General features: G+C 40.1%; 1 protein-coding gene across 1 annotated transcript in view; it reads left to right on the forward strand.

Annotated features, from left to right (window-relative positions):
* The first annotated feature begins 753 nt into the window (after nucleotides 1–753).
* Nucleotides 754–25155, forward strand: part of prkcz (protein kinase C, zeta) — a 124416-nt gene continuing 100014 nt past the window's right edge. The window contains exons 1-4 of the mRNA XM_053424252.1: nucleotides 754–1012; nucleotides 12587–12708; nucleotides 13868–13957; nucleotides 14344–14394. Of these exons, the coding sequence (XP_053280227.1) occupies nucleotides 945–1012; nucleotides 12587–12708; nucleotides 13868–13957; nucleotides 14344–14394 (331 nt within the window). The 5' untranslated portion in view covers nucleotides 754–944. The remainder of the gene's footprint in view (nucleotides 1013–12586; nucleotides 12709–13867; nucleotides 13958–14343; nucleotides 14395–25155) is intronic.

Consider the following 25155-nt stretch of genomic DNA (forward strand, 5'->3'; position numbering starts at 1 on the left):
TCAACTACATTAAATACAATTGTTCGAGCTATGGTGTCTTATTTAAGCTGTTTGCTAATTGACCAGCAGGTGGCGCCTCAGATCCGCAGTGTTGGGATTGAGGCCTGAACCACCTTGTATCCCTGTAAGAACCTGTGTTTATATTATTCGTCAACGTCCTTGAAGGGCCCTCTTGTTGTCTATCTAGTTTTACATCTTGCAGCACATGAGAAAATATTTTCAAAACATAATCAAAACAACGAAATGAAATACATTTTGAAAACAGTAACGGGTCATGTTGTAGACATTAACAGGCAGTTATTTCAGAATATGAAAAAAAAAACAAAAAAAAAATCCTTGATGTAGTAGAAGGACAAGGACGCTCCACTAGGGGTCAAATTAAGTATTGATAGGTGAGGCAGATCACCTTTATGAACATAATGGATAGTACAGAGAAAAGTATTCAACCATCAGTAAGTTCGTTATAAAGTCAGAGTCGACCAGTGACTAATAGCTGGACTTTCTACGGGTCCAGACAACAGGCCCTGTCCGAAACAGAGTGACAGGTGAATAAGGATTACGGTAACCATAGCGAGACATGAGAAACCCGGCCAAGTTAACCACACTTTAACCCACGCCACAAGGTATTTCGATATTTCCGTTTAAAAATAAAAGCGTCACTATGATCCTTGAATGCAATCTGTGAGAATCCATTTTATTCTGAAAGGAGAGGCAGGAAATTGTAATTTCATTCCATCCTCCTTGACAATTCATCCGTCAGCAAAGCCTCCGATGTTTTCTAAACGTAGGAAACTTTAAAGTAGCTCGACAAGTTTTGCTCTGGAGAGCGTCGGGCGAAGCGCAACTTTAACACCGTGTGATGTGAACGTTTATCTTCCGACGTGAGCGGTTGATAGGGAGAGTTCAGGCCTGTCCGAGCACCGGGGGAAAAACCAGAGTGCACCATGTATATGCACTGTAACGGATCCACAATGGAGCTGGAGCTGGTGAAGATGAAAACACACTACCGTGGGTGAGTGAGCACACACACACACGAGCCTGCTCAGCCATGATCGGGACACACACACCTGTGGAACCTCAAGTGTCTCCTCACAAAGTCATTGCCGAGTAGTGACTAGAGTCAGGCTCATCCAGACACACTAAAATACTGAGGATACATGTGAGAACATTTGAAGAAAGTATTCAAGAATATTCAATATTCTTGTATACTTATTGTGAATATTGTGGATATTATGAATAATTTATATTATTATGAATATTTGACATTATAAAACTGCATGATTTTCTGTTCTCTTGTCCTGTATTAATGCTCTGGAGCTACTTCAGGATTATTCCTTGTCATTAGTAAATCCTCCTCAAACAGTTCTATAATATGCTGTCACTTGTTTGTGTGCTGGATGTTGTTTGTAGGGCTTTTTGTAGACAGTTTATGGTGCAGATGGTTTGTGTTCATCCTACCTGGTTTATCTGCAGTGAAATTCTTATTGTGAATTTTTTTCATTCAATAAATTTTTGCTTCATTCACTTGTGAGGTTTATATATAAGTTTGAATTATTTACTAAACTGCTGTTATTTTGTCATACATTGCATGTTGGCTAATTCAGAGTGTGTTAAGCAAGTTAGACAATCTTTGGACCAAAGTTTGCAACTTTTCAAACTAAAATGGTTTGTAATTTAACTTTAAGAGATAGTTCACCTTGAAATTTCTCAAATTTCTTAATCTTCTCACCACTGTGCTGTCCAACTCCAGTGTCTATGTCAGACTGATGTGGTGAAATGTTAATAATCAAATTATCAAAATGATTTGGTGGTTCAGATATTATTGACTGTAGGCTGCCAGTTGCCAATCACTGCTGTGGTTTATCTAAGGGTGTAGAAGATGACCTATTAAACTGGCTCCACAGACTTTCAGCATGTTGCCAAGCCTGCACGGCTGCTACAGAGTTCTAATCGACTGTTTATATAATCTTTACTAATATTATTCAAATCCAATTTGTCCAAATTGCACCAAAATCTGTACTGCGCGTTCTTAGGTAATTTACAGAAGACAGTTTATGAGATTCCACACACAGACAAAAAATACAGATGTTTGTGGAATTACTTGTTAGATGAGTCCATGACAAGGTGCTTATCACCACTTCCTTGTTGTGACTGATCATATAATAACTGACCATTCCTCCAGATTGACAAAAATTCTGTGAAAGTAGTGAGATGAAGTTGTTGAAGATCGTTGGTGATGATGAATTTGTTTATATCCCTCCTGTCACTGCCTCAGTGGCAAAATCTATCACGGAACATAAAGTTGAACTGTAAACCTATCACTGGATTGTCTATTCTAGAGTTGACTGGCCGGCCCTGTGTACGTGTGGACTTAAATCACTGTACCTCTTCACTGTTTATCAACACACTGTGATTCTTTTTCTGCCTACTTATCTTTTGTCTAAACTATGTGGTTAGGTCATCGTTGATAATAAGCTTAACTCAGGCAAACATCATTTTTTTGTAACTCCAAAGAAAAATAAGAGATTACTTTATATCTTCCTGTAGACGGAAACTATAATGTTTGTGCGTCATTTCTTCCTCTTCTTGGCTTGCATCACACATTTCCCAACTGCAACTTGTTCACAACACTGCAACAACAGGACTCTGTGATTGGATCCTTGTTGGATGGTTTTTGAACAAACCTCTAGTGTATCTCGAGGTGATGGCTCTGTTTGCTATTCCTTGGTAATCTGCATGTGACTGGGCTTCCCTACACAGTCCCATCCCTTTAGACAGAACTTCTTGTTATACTGAGCTTGTCTTGTTTCTTTACTACAAAATGTTCAGACTTAAGTATTGTGCTTGTATTAGAGTAATTCTCTGATAGTATCGGTGCTATTCAAGAATGTTTTATTCATGTAATTGTTATTTTTTTACTGATGTAAGGACAAACCCCATAGAAGCCATAGATAGTTTTAACAAGGTCAGAAACAAGAAACTGTCAGAGCAGGTTTTGTAGGGGAGAGCGGGGTAATGTGGGACATCAGGTAATGTGAGACACCCCCTGTATCTAGGCAACGGAACACATTTGTGGTCATGTGACCATTATGTTTTCAAGTCCCTCCCATTCCCCCCTTGCCATGAAGGAGAAGTTGGTGCAGGTGCTGTGGAAAGTATGTTTTTTCACAAAAAATTGTTTTTTGCATGTAAAAGTAAATTTTCTTGCTTTGAACTTAATCAACTGTTGTGTCAAAACAAATTGAATCAGGTAGAAAAACTTATGTCATACATGTTGGTGAACTTCCAACATATAAAACCATGTGATTGATGCTAGCTGAAGATTAGCCTGAATTGCTAAGAGATGTTGTTTTTCTAAAAGGGTGGCTGTGGGGTAAAGTGAGACAAATGCTGTGGGGTAAAGTGGGACAAATGAAGCACAAGTTAGGTTTAGTCTTAAACATATTTTAGTGTTATATTACATTATATATGTTTTATTTTTAATGTCATAAATATTGTAGAAAAGCCATCATGTCAAGAAACTATACACCAGGAAGACAACCTGGGCCAAACACCCCTCGCAGAGATGGAGAGTGCAGCCGCTGAGGTCATGCAAGGAAAGAAGTCCTTAAGGAAAGCTGGAAGGGATACAAATATTGATAAGACAACCCTCAACAGATTCATAAAGAAAAAAGAGAAAGGGAAAGTAAAATCAGTAGCCTGGGGTGCAGTAGCTGAGGTAAAGAGAATATTCACAGATGAGATGGAGGAGGAGCTTGCCAAACACTTGAAACAACAAGATGACCAGTTCCATGGCCTTGCTCCAGTTAAGTGCCGTGAACTGGCATTTGAATACGCAGAGAAAAACAATATCCCTGTCCCTGCCAATTGGACAGAGAAACAATGTGCAGGTAAGCTAGGGTGTGCTAGAGATCACATGAATCATAATAACCATAAATGTGCTTAATTGACCAATCCCCATGATTCTGTTACTAGTCCGATATTAGTTTTGGAATGTGTGGTTGTCAATCTAGCTGTCAGGATTTTAACTATTACAACACGTGTTGTTATGGTCGTTTTAAAGGGGAAAAAGTAAGTGGATCACTTTACCCAATAGCCGGGGTAAAGTGAGACAACAATCATATTTTCACTACCCTTTGTCCTTATTCTGATCATTTCCATTGCTAGAAAACATCCTGAATTAATGGTGAATGTGTAAAATTTTACTGATATATCATTTTAGCTCACCTAGAGGGGAGCAAATGTAAAAAATGTCCCACATTTCCCACACGCTCGCCCCTACTCACATTCACAACAGTCTATACAAACACCCACAGAGTATTGGCATTAGGCAACCATAGCAAAGAGGAGGTGAAGGAGGTTCAGTTTTAACTGTTTAGCTGCAACGCAACTTTTTTTTCCGGGGGGTTGAAGTGTTTGAGTCGTCAAAAAACTTTTGGAGTCTCAGGGTTAAACTTTGTTATAGCATAATCCAATACAATTAAAGTCAATGGTGATTCCTTCATCAGATGTAATAAAACAACAGAAAAAACATAAAATGCCTCCAAACTGCTTGTGTGGTGTCATCCAAGTGTCTGGGAGCCCTGACATTCATATTTAACTGGAAACTAGGTCATTTCCACCTTATTATTGTAAATTGCTGCTGAAATCTTCCAACGAGGTGCATTCAGGGTCCGTTGTAAATGCTAATATTTGCTAGCTTAGCCACTTCTGGCGGACTTTTTGACTTAAACTGGTGTAAATTACCTCGTTTCGAATCGAATATGAAGGTCGGGCTTCCGGACATTTGGATGACTCCACACGAGCGCTATGGAGACATGTTGTGTTTTTTCTGATGTTTTATTACGTCTGAAGATAGGTCACTAAACAGCTACATTGTTTACCCCTGAAACTCCAAAAGTGTTTTTTTGACTCAAACACTTCAGAGAGGGGGGGAAAAGTTCAAACTTCATAAGTCACCTGTAGAGTCTGTCATCGCAACAACAATGTTTTGGGAGAATATGAGGCGCCTGCCCAAATCCTAACCCATAGCAATGTCAAAATTGAAGATATGCCATCCAATTAGTGTAATGAATCTGTCTCAAGCAGATTCAACAGATTTTCCACATTTGTGGAGGTCATCTTGGTAGTAAATTGTCTGAAGTTGTACTGAACCCTGAGCCTCTTTACAGTCCAGTGAAGACTGTTTATAGTAATCATGTGTGTCCTGGGCCAAAATGATCACTATAAGTGGTTGATTACTCTATATGAATTGCGTAGCTCCTGTTTAATAGTCTCAGAACTTGAGGAATTGATCCGGTTGGCAGTGCGCAGCGTGAATGATAGACGTCAGAGACTGACAGAGCTGCTAAAAACTGTAAAACACAACTTTTTAAAGATTATTGGATATTGGATTATTGATACATAACCAAATTATTTAAACAGCCTAGTATTGTACGGATTTTGACCCAAGCTTTTTGATTCATATAAACAGTTGGTCACCATATTTTGATCATTATAAGCGGTGTCCAGCGTATTACAGTATAATCACACAGTATATGAACAACTTATCGGGAAGGCTTCTCTGGAGTTGTACTTGGGTGCATAGATCTTATCCTTTCAGAACTGAAGAAGCTTCTTGGATGAGAGATGGACTATTTTTAAGAAACACAACCAACTCAAGTTGCCTAGATGTGTACAACTTCTGAAGATACACAAACAAGGATACAAATAATGAAACTGTACTGAAACTGGGAATGACTGCTCCGGGAAAATTTGGTGTTGTTTAAAAGGCATCATAAAAAAAAGCCGTAGCAGTTCCAACCAATTTAAGTTGCTTCTCAAAAAGGGAAAAGAAAAAAACAGCTTTTGTACATTTGCAAAATGTATAAAATCAGGTTTTACTGCATCATTGCTTTTTGTTGAATAAAGATTCATAGTTAATGAAACAAAATAAATCATGCAAAGGGTGAATGTGACTGAATACTTTATAATCCCAGGGTATGTGTGAATACAGCCACGTTACTTGCTAAATAAATTTATAGAAATATTAACAAGTATTTCCTGTTGATAGACTAATTGACTGCTCACATCATGTGTAAGTGCATGACTGAATAAAGCATTGGAATGCCTTCTAGATCCATTCTGGATTAACAGTAACAAGGTCCACAGCATACTGAGGCAGGCTTACTCTGGCTTCTCATAATGAAGAGGTCAGAAAAGGTTTAACACACTCAAATATTGAGTGCGAGAAAGAAAAGCCACCTTGTTCAATGGTTTATTAATCTGCTTAGCCTGAAGGACCACACAGCTCAAAATAATACTGTGATGAGTTTCTGCTCTTTCTATTGAGCAGTAAAAGTCGGACAACTTTACGGGGTGTTAGGGGGTAAATTGACCCCATTAAACTTAGTTCGTTTTTCTATAATACAACACACCACTTGTTTTAAATTAGGGAATATCACCGAACTAGTGAAGGAGGTAACGAATCAGAACTTTTTGACATTTTGTTACTCTGCTCCAGAAACATTTAACCGATAAGAATTATTGAGAATGGCCGGATCAATGGCTGTGAGGGCTAGATGCAGTCATTATTCAATTAATAGATGAGTCGAATGAAAAAAATTATTGGCTTGGGCTAGGTGATAGATGATAATAATCTCAATATAATTGACATCAATAGCAATTAAACAAAAGTAAAAGGTTATGCATTGTGCAAGCACCATTGGTAAAGCACATCATTGATCTACCTCAGATTTGTAGTTTGTCAAGTGCTTAGAACCACAACCACCACTGAGGAGCAATTATCAGTCTGGAGAGTTATGATTATCTTAACATTTTGGGGTGGCTGTGGCTGAGGGGGTAGAGCAGTCATCCTCTAACCTTGGGTAAGATACTGAATTTCCCCTCCCATTGACAGAAGTGCTGCTGCCCATAGATTTACTCTACGGATGTGTGTGTGAATGCGTGAATGGCAAAAAAACTACTGCCAGGCTCTTTGAGTGGTCATCAAGACCATAAAAACTCTTATAGAAATACAGACCTTTTATAATCATCATGATAATGAATTGCTATTGACTGTTTTATCTTGATAATTTTTGCCAATTGCTCATCCCTATAACTGGTGACCTTATTTTTTTATATTTCATCATTTATGTAATCGTTTTGTCAATTTTGAAGCAAAATTTTTCAAATATTCTTCGTTATGCTTGCTCAAATAAGAGGACTTTATTTGGTCTCTGATTTGTTCCTTTGTAAACTGAACATTTCTTGGGTCTCTCCAGCTCTTGGAATATAATTTCAACGTTGTATAGATAACAAGTTCCTGTTATTATGCTTCCATGCCAACCTGTTATGAAGTTTAAATGTAACAAATAGATCTGACATACAGTAAATGTTTCACAATATTCTTTCAGTCAGTCAGTCAGTAACATTATATCTCCCAGGGGCAGTGTTCACATGTCCCACAATCACAGATCAATTGCTTGGTGGGTTAATATGACCAGAGGCTGCCACAATAATCCATCCTCATATGTGAGACATCCTCATCATCTGTTAAAGCCTCCGAGCTTGTGTGGAAAAGACGAATGGCTGGTCTTAGTTCAGATTGATGGTTAATTCTAAAAACATAATACCAGTCAGGCTTAATGGATTTCTCCAAAGTAAGGTGAAAAAACAATAGTCAGTTTTTTTGCCAAAGAACAAGCACACAGTGAGTTGCATATGCCAGAGTTGAAAGAAACACTTTGGATAAGAGGGATCAAAGATCAACATGTTGATCTTCAGGTTTATGCACATGACGGGTTCCTAAGTGTGCCAAGCACTTTTGAGTATAATCACTCAGCAAACAAAGCAAGGGTCAGTGTGTCTAAAAAGAGAGGCAGGAGACCTATGTGACTCACCCCACCACACAATTTTTATTCAATTAAAATTGTTGCATTAGTCTCATAAAGGTTAATGTAGTCATCTACCTACTAATACCACAAGCGTCTTTCAGCCTGTCTTCATGTTTTGCTGGAATACATTACACAGTATCAAGCTGAATAACATGCTTTATTTTGAAAAGTTGTGACTTTGGTCTGAAGATTGTGTCAATTGCCTAACAGTCCTCTGAAATAGTCGATATGCAATGTTTGAGAAAATAACAGCAGTTCAGTAAATCATTCAAACTTATATTAGACCACTCACATGAACAATATTAAAGAAAATGTTGTTTTATTTTATGAAAAACATTGACCAGGTAGGATGAACACAAAGTTTTCTAACTTCAACGTTTTATAAAAAGATCTCCACACAACGTCCAGCACACAAACAATAAAAAGTGTCAGTATAATGTAGGACTGTTTGAGGAGGACTCACTAATGACGAGGAATAATTCTGAACTAGCTCCGGAGCATTAACACAGGACAAGAGAACAGATCATTACAAATATTGCCCTGGTTGATTCAATTGCAGTAAGTATGATAAGCACGATAAGAGAAGTAACTGATGAAATGACATGCTCATTCAACATAATGTATCAAAGTTAACTCAACCAGATCTCATTTGATCAGAACAAATACTTGATCAATATGAGGTAAACCCTTCTATGTGCTTGTGTGTATTTGTGAGAGACACAACAATCCGCACTCACTTGTGTGGGTGTAAACTCTGTGTAGCAATTCCTGCTGGGAAGCAAGCTGTCTGTGCTGCACCTTGTCAGAGTCCAACAAACACTCACCATAAACACTGAGTCACACACTTGTATGGACCCAAGTCCCCGATCACAGCTCCAGCACTCATACCGTTTAAAGCATACCATAGGTTATGATACAGCCTAACCCCACACACATCGGGGGGGGGGGGGGGGGGGGGGGGGGCTGCTGTTGTCCACAGCTATGTATTCAGGCAGCAGCAGAGCAATGATAGTTGATGTTTAAACTCAACATGCACACCCTTCTTTAAAATCATCTATAGCTGATAAGAGTAATTGAAGGCCATCAGCACTGATAAGAAATTCAGCCATGCTTTCTGTTTCAGGTCACCTTTCAACAACAGAGATATGGAAAAGAAATGCTTGCTTATAATTTATTTTGATAAACAGCTTAGTTTAAGCTTGTTTGGCTCATCCTTGAATTAGTGCAGGATATTAACCCTAAAAACATTTTGGCACATATATGTGTCCACAAACTGCCAGGTCCCTTAAGTCTGCATAAAATATGAAAAAGTATGGATTCACCTTGTATCGATACAGAAACTCAGGGAATGTATAAAACCAATACTGAAAAATGTCTAACAATATCCAGTCCTGAGCAAAAAAATGCTGGGTTATTCCTTAAAACAACTAGAGATCATTAATAGTGTACAACTGTAGATATGAGTTCATTAGTTTTACTATTGCTATGGTATCAACACCATGGTTTTGTCAGAGTAGTGACTCATCATCAGGTGCAAAATCAGAAATGTGCCTGGATTTAATGGCTGCATAATCTATTCAAACTATGCCTGTTAACATCAGTGTTTAAACCGATAAGCAGCTGAAACCAGCCTTTAATGCTGCAAAGCAGACAGGTCCAATAATTCACATTGGGCTTCATTTACTAACATGTGCGCAGAAATGTTCTTATTCGTTAGAAAATAAGTGCGTGCGCAAATTGTCGCTGGATTCATGTCACTTGTGCACCAGCCGATCTTTTTCTCAGCAACATGCGTATGTAATTGAATCAGAATCTTTCTAAATGGAAAGGCGCGTGTCCGCTCTCTTCAATTAGCATACTGCCACACCTCTATTTCTCCATATAAGGACATCCGTTTGTCATGAAGAGAGTTGTGTGCTGAACAGCTGAAGTTATAAGAGACGTCCCCAAAAGGTCAAAACACAATAATCTCACAACAGCAAAAGTTAAAGGCATCGGAGGTGGAAGACACAAAACACACACTTTTCTGTTGTGTGTCTTCAGGAGTGCCGATGTTTAAAAATAATTAAACCTGGAAGGCATAACCAAGGTAGTGAATGCTGTGTCCCCTGCGCTCACTTTACACTCAAACAATGAACAACAGCAATGATCACAAGTTGTTATGACACGTACAGGACTGATGTTTACTTTGTGTTGTGACACGCACAGTCAGGACATCAGGGTTAAAGTGACGGGACAATCCGGAGTCATGATTCAACATCTTCGATTAATAACTGAATACAAGTGATTATCAGTGCGTCTGAAGAGGGACAGAGACAAACACACACACACACACACACACACACACACACACACACACACACACACACACACACACACACACACACATACCTGCAGACAGAAGAGTTCCTCCCGCAGATTACGACTTACGCAGTGTTCTAACTTTATTGTTGCAGAAGAAGCCATGCCCAAATTATCCAGAAGCATTCATTCAGCAGGTTTTGATAGAGATGATGAGGATGAAAGGGCGTTGATTTAATATTTTTTTATACATTTGTCAATCTACTATTTTTTTTATAAATAAATGGAATTTTAATAAATTAGACTAGGTGTTTCGGTCTTTTAATCACAAGACACCCTCTACTAAAGCAGGCCCAACACAGGTTGATCAGACCTGGGTGCATGTCCTTAGCATCGCTGGGCCCAGTTGGGATCTTTCCTCCTGATCCAGAGCCATTATATGCAGTGTTCTGCAGTGTGTGATGTTTCTTTCATGATCAGGCGTAGGGCTCGTCCATGGATTCCCAGATCTTTGAGCAACCTGATGGTGGATGGCTAATCCTGCTTGCTTCCATTTCCCACAGGTTCTTCCAGCTGATCTTACTTTTCTCTACGCTCATCCACTGCCCCTGTCTAGCTTGAGTGACAGCCTTCGCAAATCCTGCAGCCTCTTCCTCATGCCGGATTTCCAGGACTACCAATTTTCACTGCTCTGAAGGAGTTGCTTTATTCCACTGGGGTCTACTCTGACCTAGGACCAAACATCCTCTTCCCTGTTGAACGTGACCCACAATGTCAGCTTGCCCGATTACTACTTTTGCTTGTTGAGTTGCAACTTTGGGTGTCCATTTCGGTACTGTATTCAATGATGGTCCAATAAGTAAATAAGAACGTCAACTACTGTAAGTGGCCACATCAGTCAGGGTAACAGGCCAAACTTTAGGGACCAGAGCTTTAGCTTGCCAGGAAGCACAGACTGCTTGATGTTCTTAAGGTCACTGTTGACATCCTGCTTCAGTTGCTGGACCTGCTTGCAATCTTTGAGGCTTGCATCAAAGCATCGTCCATGACTTTTTATAGGTTTCTCTGACACTGTTGGAATGAGTTCTCCGTTAATGTAAAATCTATGATCTGATCTCTTACCTTTGCTTATTGAGATGCCAGTGTGAGACTGTAGAGGAAATCTACTTTGCATTCAATTATTGTGAGTTAGGTGAGGTATAATTGAACAGAGACAGAAAACGCCATTGGAATGTCCACAATTACAAAGAACTCAAAAATCATACAATGCCAATATTATTTTTCATTTCACTTTCAACTTGTAAATAAGAAAAAAGTCAGGGCTTGATGTATAGTGTGTAAATATTAAGTATTTAAGGTAACACCTATTTAATTGTCTTCCAACAATTTTTGTCCAATCATGTTTGATTGATCAATCAGTCAATCACTTTTTATTTGTAAAGCCCATATTCACAAATCCCAATTTTTTCTCATAGGGCTTTAACAAGGTGTGATATCCTCTGCCCTGAACCCTCAACAAGAGTAAGGAGAAACTACAAAAAAAAAACATTTAACAGGGTAAAAGGAATGTAGAAACCTCAGAGAGCCACATGTAAGGGACCTCTCTCCCAGGCCGGACAGAAGTGCAATACGTGTAAAGGAGAACATCAGAAAGATAAGGGTAGTTGCAGCATTGATTAGAATACAAATTTTGTAGCATAACTGAAGGTCAATGAATTGATGGATTATTGTCAGTAATTGTCGAGTATCTGAGGAGAAATATTGTATATCAAGCAGTCTTGTGGAAATCATAGTCCATGCAGCAGCTACCACGATCAGGATCCACCATCACGATCGGATGCCAACACGATACAGGATCTGCCCTTATTATCAAGATCTGCCAGCAGGATTGAGGATCACATCTGTAGTAAAAGTTTGGCCTTGTCCACTTTACTCTGGGTATTTTTTGAGTGGATATTGTCCTCCATTGAAAACCAATCTTGTTCTTTCTGGTGCATGCTCGTTACACAAGGTAACACTGGGCATTTGTGAAGAAAGCTGTGGTCATCGTTTCCCAAATGCTGTAATACATTTTTGAAAATCCTCACTTTAATAAGGCGTTTGTAATCATTTCTACGTTAGCGACTTAAAACTCTATTTGCATAAGGACAAGCAGCCCCAGGGGAAAATATAGTTTTGCAAAATATCCACATTAGTGTGGACAAGTTGCTAGTGTAATGGGCCTGCAGACGCCCCAGGCACATTCAAGTCTGCAGTGTGGGAAGACTTTTTGTTGTCCATTGTACCACCACTAATAGTGAATGAGTTCTTCACGTTGTTGTTGACTCCTTGAAGAGGGGAATTTCTCTATCTTTGATCAACTTAAACAAAATGACTCATTCTTGACATTTTCTGTGTGTGTTTGCTTTCAGGGATATGTTGATAACAGACCTGGCTCCCACTGTAACCTTTGAGGAGTTGTGTGAGGAGGTGAGAACGATATGCAGTGTTGCCAAGCAGCAGCCCATCACACTCAAGTGGATCGATGATGAAGGTGGGTATGCCTCATATTCACACACTGTACATTATTCTGTCTCGTCCTCAGGGTTTCTTCTGTGTGTTTTCCTACCACTGCTGAACTCTGACTAAAAAGTACAGCATGGTGGTCAGTCTGAAGCCGCTGATGTGAATTGAAATGCTCATTTCGAACTGTCCACTATACTTGTTGCTTCCAAGACCAACAATGATGTTGTGCTCAAATACATGGCAGCAAGAGCAGTCACATAGGAAGTGTTTCTGTTTGTTTGGTATTTTTTTGTTGCAAAATGTATTTTCTCATTTGAGTCAGATATACATAAGTCAATCAAACAACCAAATTGTATTTGTATTGCCCATATTCACAAATCACAATAAGTCTCATAAGTCCCAACAACAAGTTTCGCAACTTTTAACTGGAAAATAAAATGTTGAAACCTCAGAGATAGTTACATGTGATTGATCCCTCTCCCAACATGGGGAGCAGTTAAATAGTTGCTGCAAGTAACAGATCACATCAACAAATTAACAATATTCATGAGAAGAAACAGTATCTAAGATACAGTTTGACAGAGATGAAGGGAGCAGTAATGACAATTACAAAGCTATAGGTATTGCCAATACTGGTAGTATATGTGAGTAGGTATATTGTCAGTCTAGGGTTAGGGTTAACCCTAAACAATCTAGTTGTTCTCATAAACCACGGTCAGCTGCCACCAGGATCCAAGATCATGATCCATGATGCAAGGACCACAGCTGAAAAAAGCCTTGATGAAGAACACATTTAAATAAACTAGATTTGTATTTTGGTCTGAAACAAAGTGCACAAACACATTGTTTTTCATCAAGAGCCATGACATTTTTTTGACGAATCATGGAAAATGTGCTTTATCTCACACTTTTATAGAAAGTGATAAAGAGTTCCGTGCTCCACCCCTCCATAAAGTTTCATGGAAATCGGTTGAGTAGTTTTTGCGTAATCCTGCTTATTTACAAACAAACAAATCCAGATGGAAACATATACTCCTTGGTGGAGGTAATTATTCAATTACTATAAATTTAATCTTATAAAAACAGTATAAGACTTTTAATTGAACATGTCACTGTAACATCAACTAATCATTTTAACTGTAATCAGGAGATTATATTGATAAGAAAGTGTTTGTTTGTGTGTACAGGGGACCCTTGTACCATCTCGTCTCAGATGGAGCTGGAGGAAGCGTTTCGAATTTATCATCGAACCAAGACGTCTGGATTGCTGCTGCACGGTGGGTTAGGTCCTAATATTTTCATAACATAAGAATAATTGAAATAACACTTTATTAAAGGCTATAATTGAGTACATATTTTCCGTGTGGAGATGGCTCGACATTATGTTGATCCTTTGGTGAGGACATTAATGTATAAAGAGTGTGCGTGACCTTGAATTCATTGTGTATATTCAAGCTGTTCATTGTGTATCTAAAGCTGTTTATTAGTCATGATTGCTGGTAATTTATGGCTGCATTTGAACTTTAATTTCTGTTGTGCTATTCATTTTATTATAGTAACATTTTAGGCCTGCAGGGTTTTCATTTTCATGGACAGTGTTTTTTTTCTTAACAAGACAAACAGCACATTGAATGCGTTTTCTCTTATTGTGTATCTCTGGCAGTTTTCCCCAGTATCCCGGAGCAGCCTGGCATGTCCTGTCCTGGAGAAGACAGTGAGTAAACCAGCTTTGCTTTTACTATTCCCTTTCTAGGTCTCGCCCCACAGCGAAATACCTAATGTTGTGTGCTTATGGGCACTCAAGATCCCACACCTTGTATCCAGCAGCAATTGTTAAACTTGGTTAGGTGCCTATTTAGAAAAAAGGCTTTGTTGTAAGTGGCGTGAGGGCTCTTGGGACTCATAAGCCGTTTTCAGACCTGACATGAAAGACTTTCTCCAGAGTTTTCCTTTCCCACGTGAAGAACCCAGATTTTCCGCACACAGCTGCATTCACAAAACAAACAAATCCTCCGGAGTGTTCAGGTGAGGGTTGGTGCTGCAGGCGGAGATCAGGTGTTTTTGTTTTACAGCATATCTACATTGGCGTCTGAGCTTATTACCACACATTATATTGACATCTTTGTCGGTGTCTGGCTCCATTTTTTTCATCCAGAGACATTTGTATTCTATTTATTTTATATCTTATTTTGTGTCTGTTGCTTGCTAGAGATCTCCTGCTTTGTTACTACATCAGCTCCTCTGGACTTTCTGCGGAATTTATAGTAGTGGGGCAAACAGAGAAAATCTGCAGAAACTCCTAAGGCGTTTAGACATACTTTCTGTGGAGAAAGTCTGTAAGATCTCAGGAATCTAGTGCATGTCTGAAAGCAGCTATAGATGCGAGACCTTCAGCAGCTCTAGAAGACTCCACTGAGTACCAGCCATCTGTCAGTGATGATTAAAGATTAACTGTGGTCAGTAAATAACACATGGAGGTTTAATATGTAAAATGGAATCTCATATAAACTAATAACATGCAGGGCAAAGAGTTATAATAGAAAGGTGCACTTATACATATTTCTTCATACAGGTATGTCGACACAGCTAGACTTAACCTACATTAATCAAATAACAGCACTTAACCCAAGGATTAGTGACTCATTCATATGTACCTAAAACCTGCATCTTCACCCTTGTAACAAAAGTATGGGACGCCCGACCTTCCTGGTTGATCCATCTCAGGGAAACTTAGCAAAAGGGAGGTAGAAGATTAAATTAACTGTTGGGTTTCATGTCCGACTTGTGACTCTCTTAAAATCTCTTTTAAAGCTTATTTATGGATCATATAGTCCAGGTACCAATACGTTCTCTACAGCTTACTTGTAACATGTGATAAATAGTAAATGGTCTGTATTTATGAAGTGCTTTTTTAGTCTTGACCAGTCAAAGCACTACACTTTTCCCACACACATTCATACACTGTGTCTGTTGGCAGCACTTTATCACTCACCAATCACACACTCCAAGCACAAACATCAGAGGCAACTTTGGGGTTCTTGGCCATTTCGGCACGTTCAGACTGGGATCAGACCGTCAACCATCTGGTATTAAGACTTGCTGAGCCACTGCCACATCATGGCATTCTGATTAGCTATAGTCATTGGGTCTTTACTTGGTTAACTTTGATGTGTGAATTAAGGCAGCTGTCCAAATCCAACCATCTTGATAGTGCTGACCTTAAGTACTGTATCAGCAGTGATGGACCAACCAGGTGATGCTCACTATTTTGGTTGATCAGTCACCAAATGGATCTGTAGCAAGTTCCTGAAAAAGTTCTAATCGTATGGACAGATAGAAACCATCAATGAGTGTTACTAATTGGATGGTTGACAAGGGTAGAGGTAAAAGGTCACCAAAAGTTAGGGTGCGTTAGGTAACTTTACCAGTGTCAATGCTGTGTTTTTTCATATGATTTTGAAGCTGTTATTTTACGGTAAAAAAAGTTGCATAGTGTTGCTTTAATTCGGACTTAGAAAAAACAGTGTCACTTGGTGGTATGTTAACTTAATGATAAAACATGTGTGTGTTTGTCTCAACCATCGATTCTCAGCAAACTTGGTTCGCCTGTGAGGGCAACCCTACATAATAAAATTCTGGATCTGATCATACAGGTGTGGGTGACTACACTCCTGCAGCAGAGAACTGTATGCTTGTTCCATGCTGATACCGCCTGCTGATGTCTCCCAGGGTTGCTGATGGTCCTTCTGACTGGCTAACAGCAAAGATCGCTGTCCTGTAGTTCTTTTTCTTGAATTTTCTCTGCCATTCTGGCCAGTGTTCACTGTGTACTTCTGACCATATTGCTGCTCTGACCTCCTCCAACGCAGGTAACGTAGCTAAGGATTCTGAGATTTAATTAGCAGCATTAACTTTAGGATGTTCATCTGCAAACAGTAATTCTTTGCAGAAACTTTGTGAATTAAACATTTGTTTGACTCAATGGTTATCACTGTGGGTTAACTCAGCACAATGCACACAGGACACAGAGCTTTGATAACAGCTATTTTATTGCTGTGCACAGTAAACAACACAATAATTCCACACCATAGTGCACTTTGCTGCCTGGCTGCTCTGGTGCACGGTTCCCCTGTCTCTGATGTGATCTCCATGGATCTACATTTCAGTCCTGTAGCTCTACTCTGTCTCTGTCTTCCTGTGGCAGCTCTGGCACCTTTAAACAGGGTAGTGATGAGCTAACTGGACTCCTTTGCTCATCACCCCCCTGCTGCAGCTGGAGGTGCTCAGCTGAGTCACCTCCATCCTCACAGACTCATATTTCAGGGCAGGTGCGTGATGTAGCTGGGTTACCTATCACATTTTGTAACCTGTCTCTGTCGGCAAGATGCTTCGTCTGGTTGATGTGGGAATTCTTTATTTACGTAGGTTTTAAACATCTTTTACAGACAGGCTTTTTGGGGTCGCGGGATGTTCCCTGACTTCTCACCAACAGTCTGTATTTATATAGCACATTTCTTGTCTTGATAACCACTTAAAGTGCTTTAAACTCCAGTGTAGCCACTAACCCTTTTACACACAGCGTATTTCTATCACAAATCACTCATAAAATATGGGGTCCAGTATCTTGCTCAAGGACACCTTGGCCAAAGTGGTGGAGACTCGGATAGAACCAGCGACCTGCTCTTCCTCCTGAGCCACCTATTTGTTTCAATGAACTGTTGGCCCGCCAGCTATGCCTGCAGGAAGTGGAATCAGAGTGCTGCACGCACACACAAAAACGTTTGAACATCTATCTAAGTGAGGACACTCAATTTCCTGGCCCCTTACCCTAACCTTAACTATCAAATCTAAATGCCCAAACCATATTTAAGCCTTAATGTCCACTGATATCCTTCTCGGAGCCACGTACGCAGGCACACACTGGAAACACCACAAACACTGCACACAAGCTCCACCCAAGGCCATGCAAGGGATGCACGTTAGTATTGCTACATCTGCTAGCATCGCTACTTCCGGTAGTGGACTTTTAGGCTTAAAACACTGTGTTATTTACCCTGTTTCGAATCCAATTTGAATGTTTGGGTTTCCTGACACTTTGATGACACCACAGGAGCAGTAAAGAGACATTTTATTGTCTCAATACTGGAGATATATATAGTTTTTTTCTGTTGTTTTATTACATCTGAAAAAGGACTCACTAGTTACTTAATTTGTTTTGGATTTGGCTAAAACGTTGTTAAACCCTAAAACTCCATAAGTGTTTTGTGGACTCAAACACTTCACCCACCCCTCCATCTGCATAGTACTGAGTGGATTATGAGTGAATTTCCACTTTTCAGCTGTAAAAAAGATAAGAAAGGCATTGTCTGAGCTCGTTCCTTCAATTTAAAAATGGCAGTGAGTCTGACGAAAATGCAATGCTCCCGCTCTTGCAGTTTGCTTAGCATAGTTACATTTTTGGGGATGTGCATGTCAGTGTAGGGTACGCATCTATGTTTAGGCTACGGTATATACAGTCCTGCTCACCATTATTGGCACCCAAGAAGCTTAAGAATAGAATGTGGAATATCTCCTGAAAAAAATGAATCAAGTGAAACAACTTTCTTCTATAGGGAATTCGTGTTTGATACAAAAGCGCAAATGATAAACAACAATTTAAAACAATAAACAATTGGGGGGAAAAGTAGCAAAACTTAAAGCTGGCTGTGTCACTGATATTGGCACCCTTTGCTGTAAATCAGTATGAAAACACATTATGACTCACCTGTGGTAAATCACAAATGAGAATCACCTATGATAAATTGTCTGTGCCCATGTGACATGAATTAGCCAATGAATGATGACTTACGTGTTTTAAAAAGCCACCTGTTATTCCCTGTTCCTTTGTCACAATGGTGAAGACAATGGAGCTGTCTGAGGACATCAGAATGGCTATTATTAGCATACACAAGACCTCCCAAGGGTATAAGGCCATCTCCAAAGACCTTGGCATCCCTGTTTCAACAGTGCGTAATGTTATTAAGAAGTTTGCCAAGCATGGAACTGTCAAGAACCTCCCTGGACGTGAGGGGAAGAGAAAAATTGATGAGAGAAGTCTTCGAAGGTTGGTGCGAATGGTGGAAAAAACACCACGTCAAACATCCAAAAACCTGAAGGCCAACCTGGAACAGTCTGGGGTCATGGTTTCAACAAGTACCATACTCCGCACACTAAATCAAACAGGGCTTTATGGGTGAAGATCAAGTAAGACACCATTGCTGAGGAAAATACATAAAAAGGAATGACTGATCTTTGCCAAAGAGTACCTGGACAAACCGCAGTCCTTCTGGGAAAATGTTCTGTGAACAGATGAAACAAAATGAGCTTTTTGGCAACGCACACTAACAGTTTGTTTACAGACGGTGCAATGAAGCCCACAAGGAAAATAACACCCTACCAACAGTTAAGAATGGTGGAGGATCCATAATGCTGTGGGGCTGCTTTGCTGCATCTGGCACTGGAGGCCTTGACCGTATCACAGGAATCATGAAATCAGAGAATTTCGAGAGATTTTAGAGCAAAATGTCCTACCCAGTGTAAGAAAACTTGGTTTGAGTCCTCCAGAAAGACAAAGACCCAAAGCACACATCCAAAAGCACGCAGGAATGGTTGAAAAGGAAAAAAATGACTGTTTTAAAATGGCAAGCAATGAGTCCTGATCTCAATCCGATGAAAATCATTGGGGTGAGCTGAAATCTGCTATTGGGGAAAAGGACCCTGCAAACGTTCAAGAGCTTGAACAAATTGCAAAGGAAGAGTGTGAGAAAAAAACAGCTGAGAAGTGCAAGAAGCTTATAAAAATATTAAAGAGGGATGCCGTTATTGCTGCACATGAGTTTTTTTCTGTTTCTTTGAAATTACATTATGCAAGTTGAATTTTTTTTATTCTTTGTTAAATTACATTGGACCTCCAATTAAGATATCCTGATGATATAAATTTATTTCTGAAGATATTGTACAAGCATGAATTGGCCTTTCCCCTTACCCTAACCTGAACCGAATTCTAATCCTATCCCTAAAACCAAGTTTTAACCGTTAAACAGCAGTTTGAATTTGTGATGACCAGCCAAAATGCCCTCACAACGTCAAAATAACCTCACACTAATTGTTTTGTACCAAAATTGGCCCTCATAACAATACATAGACTTGCACGACAAACACTGTTGTACATCATCACAAATAATTCGTTAGTTTTACATTTTGTTCCATTTTGTGTACTAAAAGATTGTTGTTAAATGTTATATCTGTTGTTGCGTAATGTGGTGGTCACATCTCTCTCTCATGTACTCCCATGTTGTTTGCCTCACTCCCTGACTGTCTATTTGAGGTGTCAGCATGTTTTAGCAATTTTGGGATTGCACTGTGTGTGTGTGTGTGTGTGTGTGTGTGTGTGTGTGTGTGTGTGTGTGTGTGTGTGTGTGTGTGTGTGTGTGTGTGTGTGTGTGTGTGTGTGTGTGTGTGTGTGTGTGTGTGTGTGTGTGTGTGAGAGGGAGAGACAGAGAGCGATTGGAGGGCAGTCCTGTGCTTTTTTCCCAGATACAAAACACTGGTTAGCTTTGAGAAGAGTAGAGTGTGACTGTCATTCTGTTGGTAGGTAATGATGGATACACACGTGTACAGTGTTTAGCACACACGCACACACAGACACACACACTTGTTGTTGGTGAATATGAATGCAGAGAGGTGAAAGAGTAGAGCTGTTCTTTTGAGAGATGACGAGTGGAGGACGTAGGGTAACATTGTTTCTCATTCATGTTTAGATAGTTTCTGTTTTTCAAGGTTGACTCTGCATTCATATCTCCTGATGAAGCTTGCAGCAGTTTATACTTCGTGTCGATACTGAAACAGTGAAGGCTCGGTTCACCCTAATCACCACAAACAACATTTCTTATTGCTCCAAGCTTTTGTGCCCTTGGTTTGTTGGTTTATTGGTTTAAATCGTCTCTCACTGAGACTTGTTTGAGCCATCAAAATACAGCGCAGGAGCATTTGGCTTTTGGCAAAATATATTGCTGTAACCTGGACAGTGGTTTATGCTTCTGTTATCTCGTAATGTGGTAATGCTCTGGAGCTACTTCAGAATTATTCCTTGTCATTAGTGAGTCCTCCTCAAATATTTCTAAATAATCTAAATATAGTTATAATAATAATAATAATGAAAAAGAATTTGCTTTATTACTATTCATGTCACTGGTTTATATCAGTTTGAATGATTTACCTAATAGGTATTTGTTTTTGCATACATTGCATGTTGGCTATTTCAGAGGCGTCTTAAGCAGCCGACACAATCTTCAGATTTCGTTTACCACTGCTGTAGTATATCAGGGGATGAAGAAGAAGACATGTTCAACTAAGTCCATGAACTGACTGTTAGCACACTGTCCTGCCTCCACTGACTGCTACAGAGTACTGGTTGCCTGTTTTATTGATTTTCATTCATATTGAACATATCAAATGACATGCCAAGTGTGAAGTCGATTAGAATGGTCCGTGAAAAATGCACACATACAGACAGACATTGAGAAAGAAAAACATTTCAGGAATTATTAGGTAGATTAGAGAAATTCGTAGAGGAGCCTTGTTGCTGCTGGTGGAGACAAATTATTATGTGAAGAACTATCACAAAGCAGCGTAATGATGTGGAATAAGATCCTGAAATAAATTGCTAAGAGGGTTCTATGATGAAACAACAGACATACAGTCCAGCTATACATTTTGTCCATTGGATTACTGCAGTTATATGTCAGCATTGTTATCAGGGTACCATGTTCATGTGTTAGCTTATTGTGTTAGCATCCTGAAGAACTTAACACAATGAACCTTGATGGTGGTGGTAATGTCAGCATGGAATCAAATTTTTTTTCCGAATCATCCTTGACAATTTATAATGAACATGACTGACAATAATGTACCAGATCCATGCCGGAGTTGGTGGGTGACCATTTATGTGACCAAAATAAAAACACGATAGTTTTATTGACTCAGGGAGAAGCTCAGCCTTAAAGCGAATGAGGTCATGAAAGGTATCTTTGTGAGGAACATTTTGAGTGTTTAAGTTGTAAGACTTATTTTTGTGGTTAGGTTTAGGTTAGAGTAAGGTATTTAGTTGTGATGGTTAAGGTTAGGATGGGGAGCTAGGGAAGGCATTATACCAATGAGTTGTGTGTGTGTGCGTGCAAGCCTGCCTTCCTGTGCATGTGCATGTGAACAGTCCTCCTCAGTGTGGACACAGAATGATGGATGATGGAAGTGTTTAAAATCCTGGATGATGCGCTCAGAGGATGGAGGCTGCCCTGCATTGAAGTGGATTCTCTGGCAGAGCCGCCATCCCCATCACCAAGCCCCTCCCATCCCCCCACAGCCCCACCCTCCTTTTTCTGCCCAGCACCCCCCCCCCCCCTCCCTCTCTCTCTCTCAGCTGTGTGGCACCACTGTCTCTCCAGGGAGGAGCCTACAACGCTGCTGCATCACACAAGACACACAGGCGGGTGAGGGGCATAGTATGAAAGTGAACTAGAGGAGAGAGAGGGAGCGTTGTACCGTGCAGATATCGGGTTTTAAGATACAAGGCAGGCACTCCATTTTTCCCCTTTCATTCTTCTATTTTTGGCTTTGCCTGCCATGGCAAAAAACTGAGAGATACGACTAGTTCTAGGCAGAGTGAAGGACAGGCTGACAGAGAGAGAGAGAGTGAGAATTAAACCTTGAGAAAATCTAAGGAATTCTATCAGCTGTGAGGAGAGAGAGAGAGGGGGAGAAAGGGCAAGTGAGAGAGCGACGAGGAGGAAGGAAATAATTAAATAAATCCCAGAGAGGAGAGAGAGAAAAAAGGGAGGGATCGTCAGAGAGAGGGAGAGGAGGGGATGTAGCAGTGTGTATTCTCGCCGGCTTACCACACATACACACATACACACACACATGTACACATACACAAACGCACACTTAGCCTGGATAATGTGCTGAAAGAGGTGGAGAGAGAGGAAGAAGGCAAACCGGTGAGCTATCTTTCTTTGGATCCATCCATCCATCCATCCATTTTTTCATCAATCTGTCTGTTTTTCCACACCATACCCAGAGACAATGGATTTAAGCGAGTGTGTCCTTGTCTTGATTCCTGTTTGTGTGTGTGTGTGTGGGGGGGGAAATCCATCTGCTCCCATGATTTGGTGGTCTGATTGATTCATGCCTTATCGCCCATCGTGTCACGCACTGCAGGCAGGGATTGTGTGCATGCAACCTGCTAGCTCTGTTAGCATGGACGGTGGCTGCTCCCAGCTGGCTTCCTTCACTGTATTGTGGCTCTGTCGGTTTGGCAGTCCACTCAGAGGCTGCACCTGCCAACCAGTGCGACATGGTGTCGGCGTGCATGCATGATAGTGTTTGTGTGTGCAATGGCTGCATTGTTATGGAGGAGTTGGATTTCACCATTATATCAGGCTGACACTGGTCTTAAATTCAGATGTGTGGTAGCTTCTGGCGTAATGGCTTGAATGCAGGTTGATGGCACATGAGAACACTGTAACACAGCTCCTACTGGAGCATCAATAGACTGTAGTGGTCTAAATGCATGACATGAATACATTTCTCATAGAGAACTTTGTGCTTCCCATACAACAATGCTATTGTGACAAAATAGTTGTGATGGCCATTTTAATAAAAAAAAATCATTGTTAAGATTGACCTTCAAAAACCTCTTTATGCTGCATTAGTACCAAAAACATTCTCTTTGTTAGTCAGACTTACATTCACATCATGTGTGTGTGCGTGCAGGCATTTTTGTGTAAGTGTGTGTGTGTGTGTCTGTAGCTTTCAGGGGATTGCTTACCTGGTGGCTGTGCTCATTTCTCCTGAAGAGAGGCTGAAGGAACAAAGAGTATAAAAATACATGTCATTTCTTCTTCTCTCTGTATGACAGAGAGACAAGGGAGTCTAGCATAGTCTAGCACAATTTCACAAACCATTATCAATTTACTTGTCATAGTTAGTACTGCTAAGCCTGTGATACCGACTGCAGTCCTCTGTGGTTCTAGAGGAGCTTTCTCAGATCTGAGTAAATAACCATGGTGGTTTCATCAGAGTTTTCACGAATTGGGTTCAGAGACAACACTTCCTTAACAGTCTGGTGTGCTTGATGTTTGAAAGACGTGCATGTTCACCAGGCAAAGACCCTTTATCAACACTATCATATTGCATTGTGGGAAATGTAGGAATAACTGTTTTTCTGACCTTGGCCCATACCAGGAACAAAGAATAAAAATATCTTCTCCAGTGATCAATTGACCATTGTTTTCTTGTGATTTTCTGAGATTTAAATAATTTCAGTACTAAATTGAAGGGGGATCATTTTAATGGGTCAAGTAAATGTTCAGTCAGTAGGACAATGACAAAGGCAGTTTGTCTACTTGTACTATCGATTTCCATCTGCAGTGGTGTGTGATGATTTTCCTCTTGAAACAATAGGGTGTTTTTCTCTGCTGAGGTTAGAGCAAGCAGCCATCATACTGACCAAATGACTGAATTGCCAAAGCATTTGATTTCATTCATTCAGCCTGACACTGTGCTCATGTCAGCTGGTTTCTGTTTAGGGGAGGTGTTTTGTTTTGTTGTAGCCAGTCAATAGCAAATGGCACATCAGTCCTGCCAATACCATTTTTATTTGGCACAGAAGCTGCAGTATATTCTACCTAGAGCCGTTATTTGAACATTTTTCTTATTGATTGAAGAAACCTGCCAATTGTACAGTTGTTACTTCTGTAAGGCCACTTACATCTGGAAGGAAAGTTAATTGAAATGGAAGGAGCTCATTTCTCTTAATGTTTCTACTTGTTCCAGATAATAAGTCTGGTGTGCATCTGGTAAGATGTCAGTTTTATACCCCAACACCAGACTGAGTGCTCCTTCAAAGCTCTCCCATGATTCATTGTCCTAGTGACACTTGATGCATTGCTACAGTGTATTCCTCTGATGCTGGTGTGGCAGTAATGGCTCATCCCTGTTTACTGACCCTGACAGTTTATTTGCCTAAAATGACAAGGCACTCCAGCATCCGGGGTTTTTGTCCTTGGCCTGTTCTCTGCAGTGCTGGGAGGTAGTGACCGAGCTGGAGTATTACATCTCAGAGACTGTTTTGGACCATTATGGTTTTGAGCTGAGGGACCATTCTTTGTACAATCTGAGTCATCCTGCATATTGATCCCCACTGTTTCCCACTATTTATGTGCTACTGCTGATTGTTTGTGTGTGCCTGATTGGAAGGTTTTTCCTGTGAGTCAGTTTTGCTGACTGGTCCCTGACCTATTAATAGCACTTTATAGATAATGCTCAGTTGAACCACTCGGTCGGCAATGCAGATATTGATATGTATTACTACATAATGACCCATCAGCTCCTGTTAGTGGATGTGACCATGAATATCAGTGCTTATCAGCAGCTGCAG

Source organism: Pleuronectes platessa, chromosome 6 (assembly GCF_947347685.1).
Source record: "Pleuronectes platessa chromosome 6, fPlePla1.1, whole genome shotgun sequence".
Lineage (NCBI taxonomy): Eukaryota > Metazoa > Chordata > Actinopteri > Pleuronectiformes > Pleuronectidae > Pleuronectes > Pleuronectes platessa.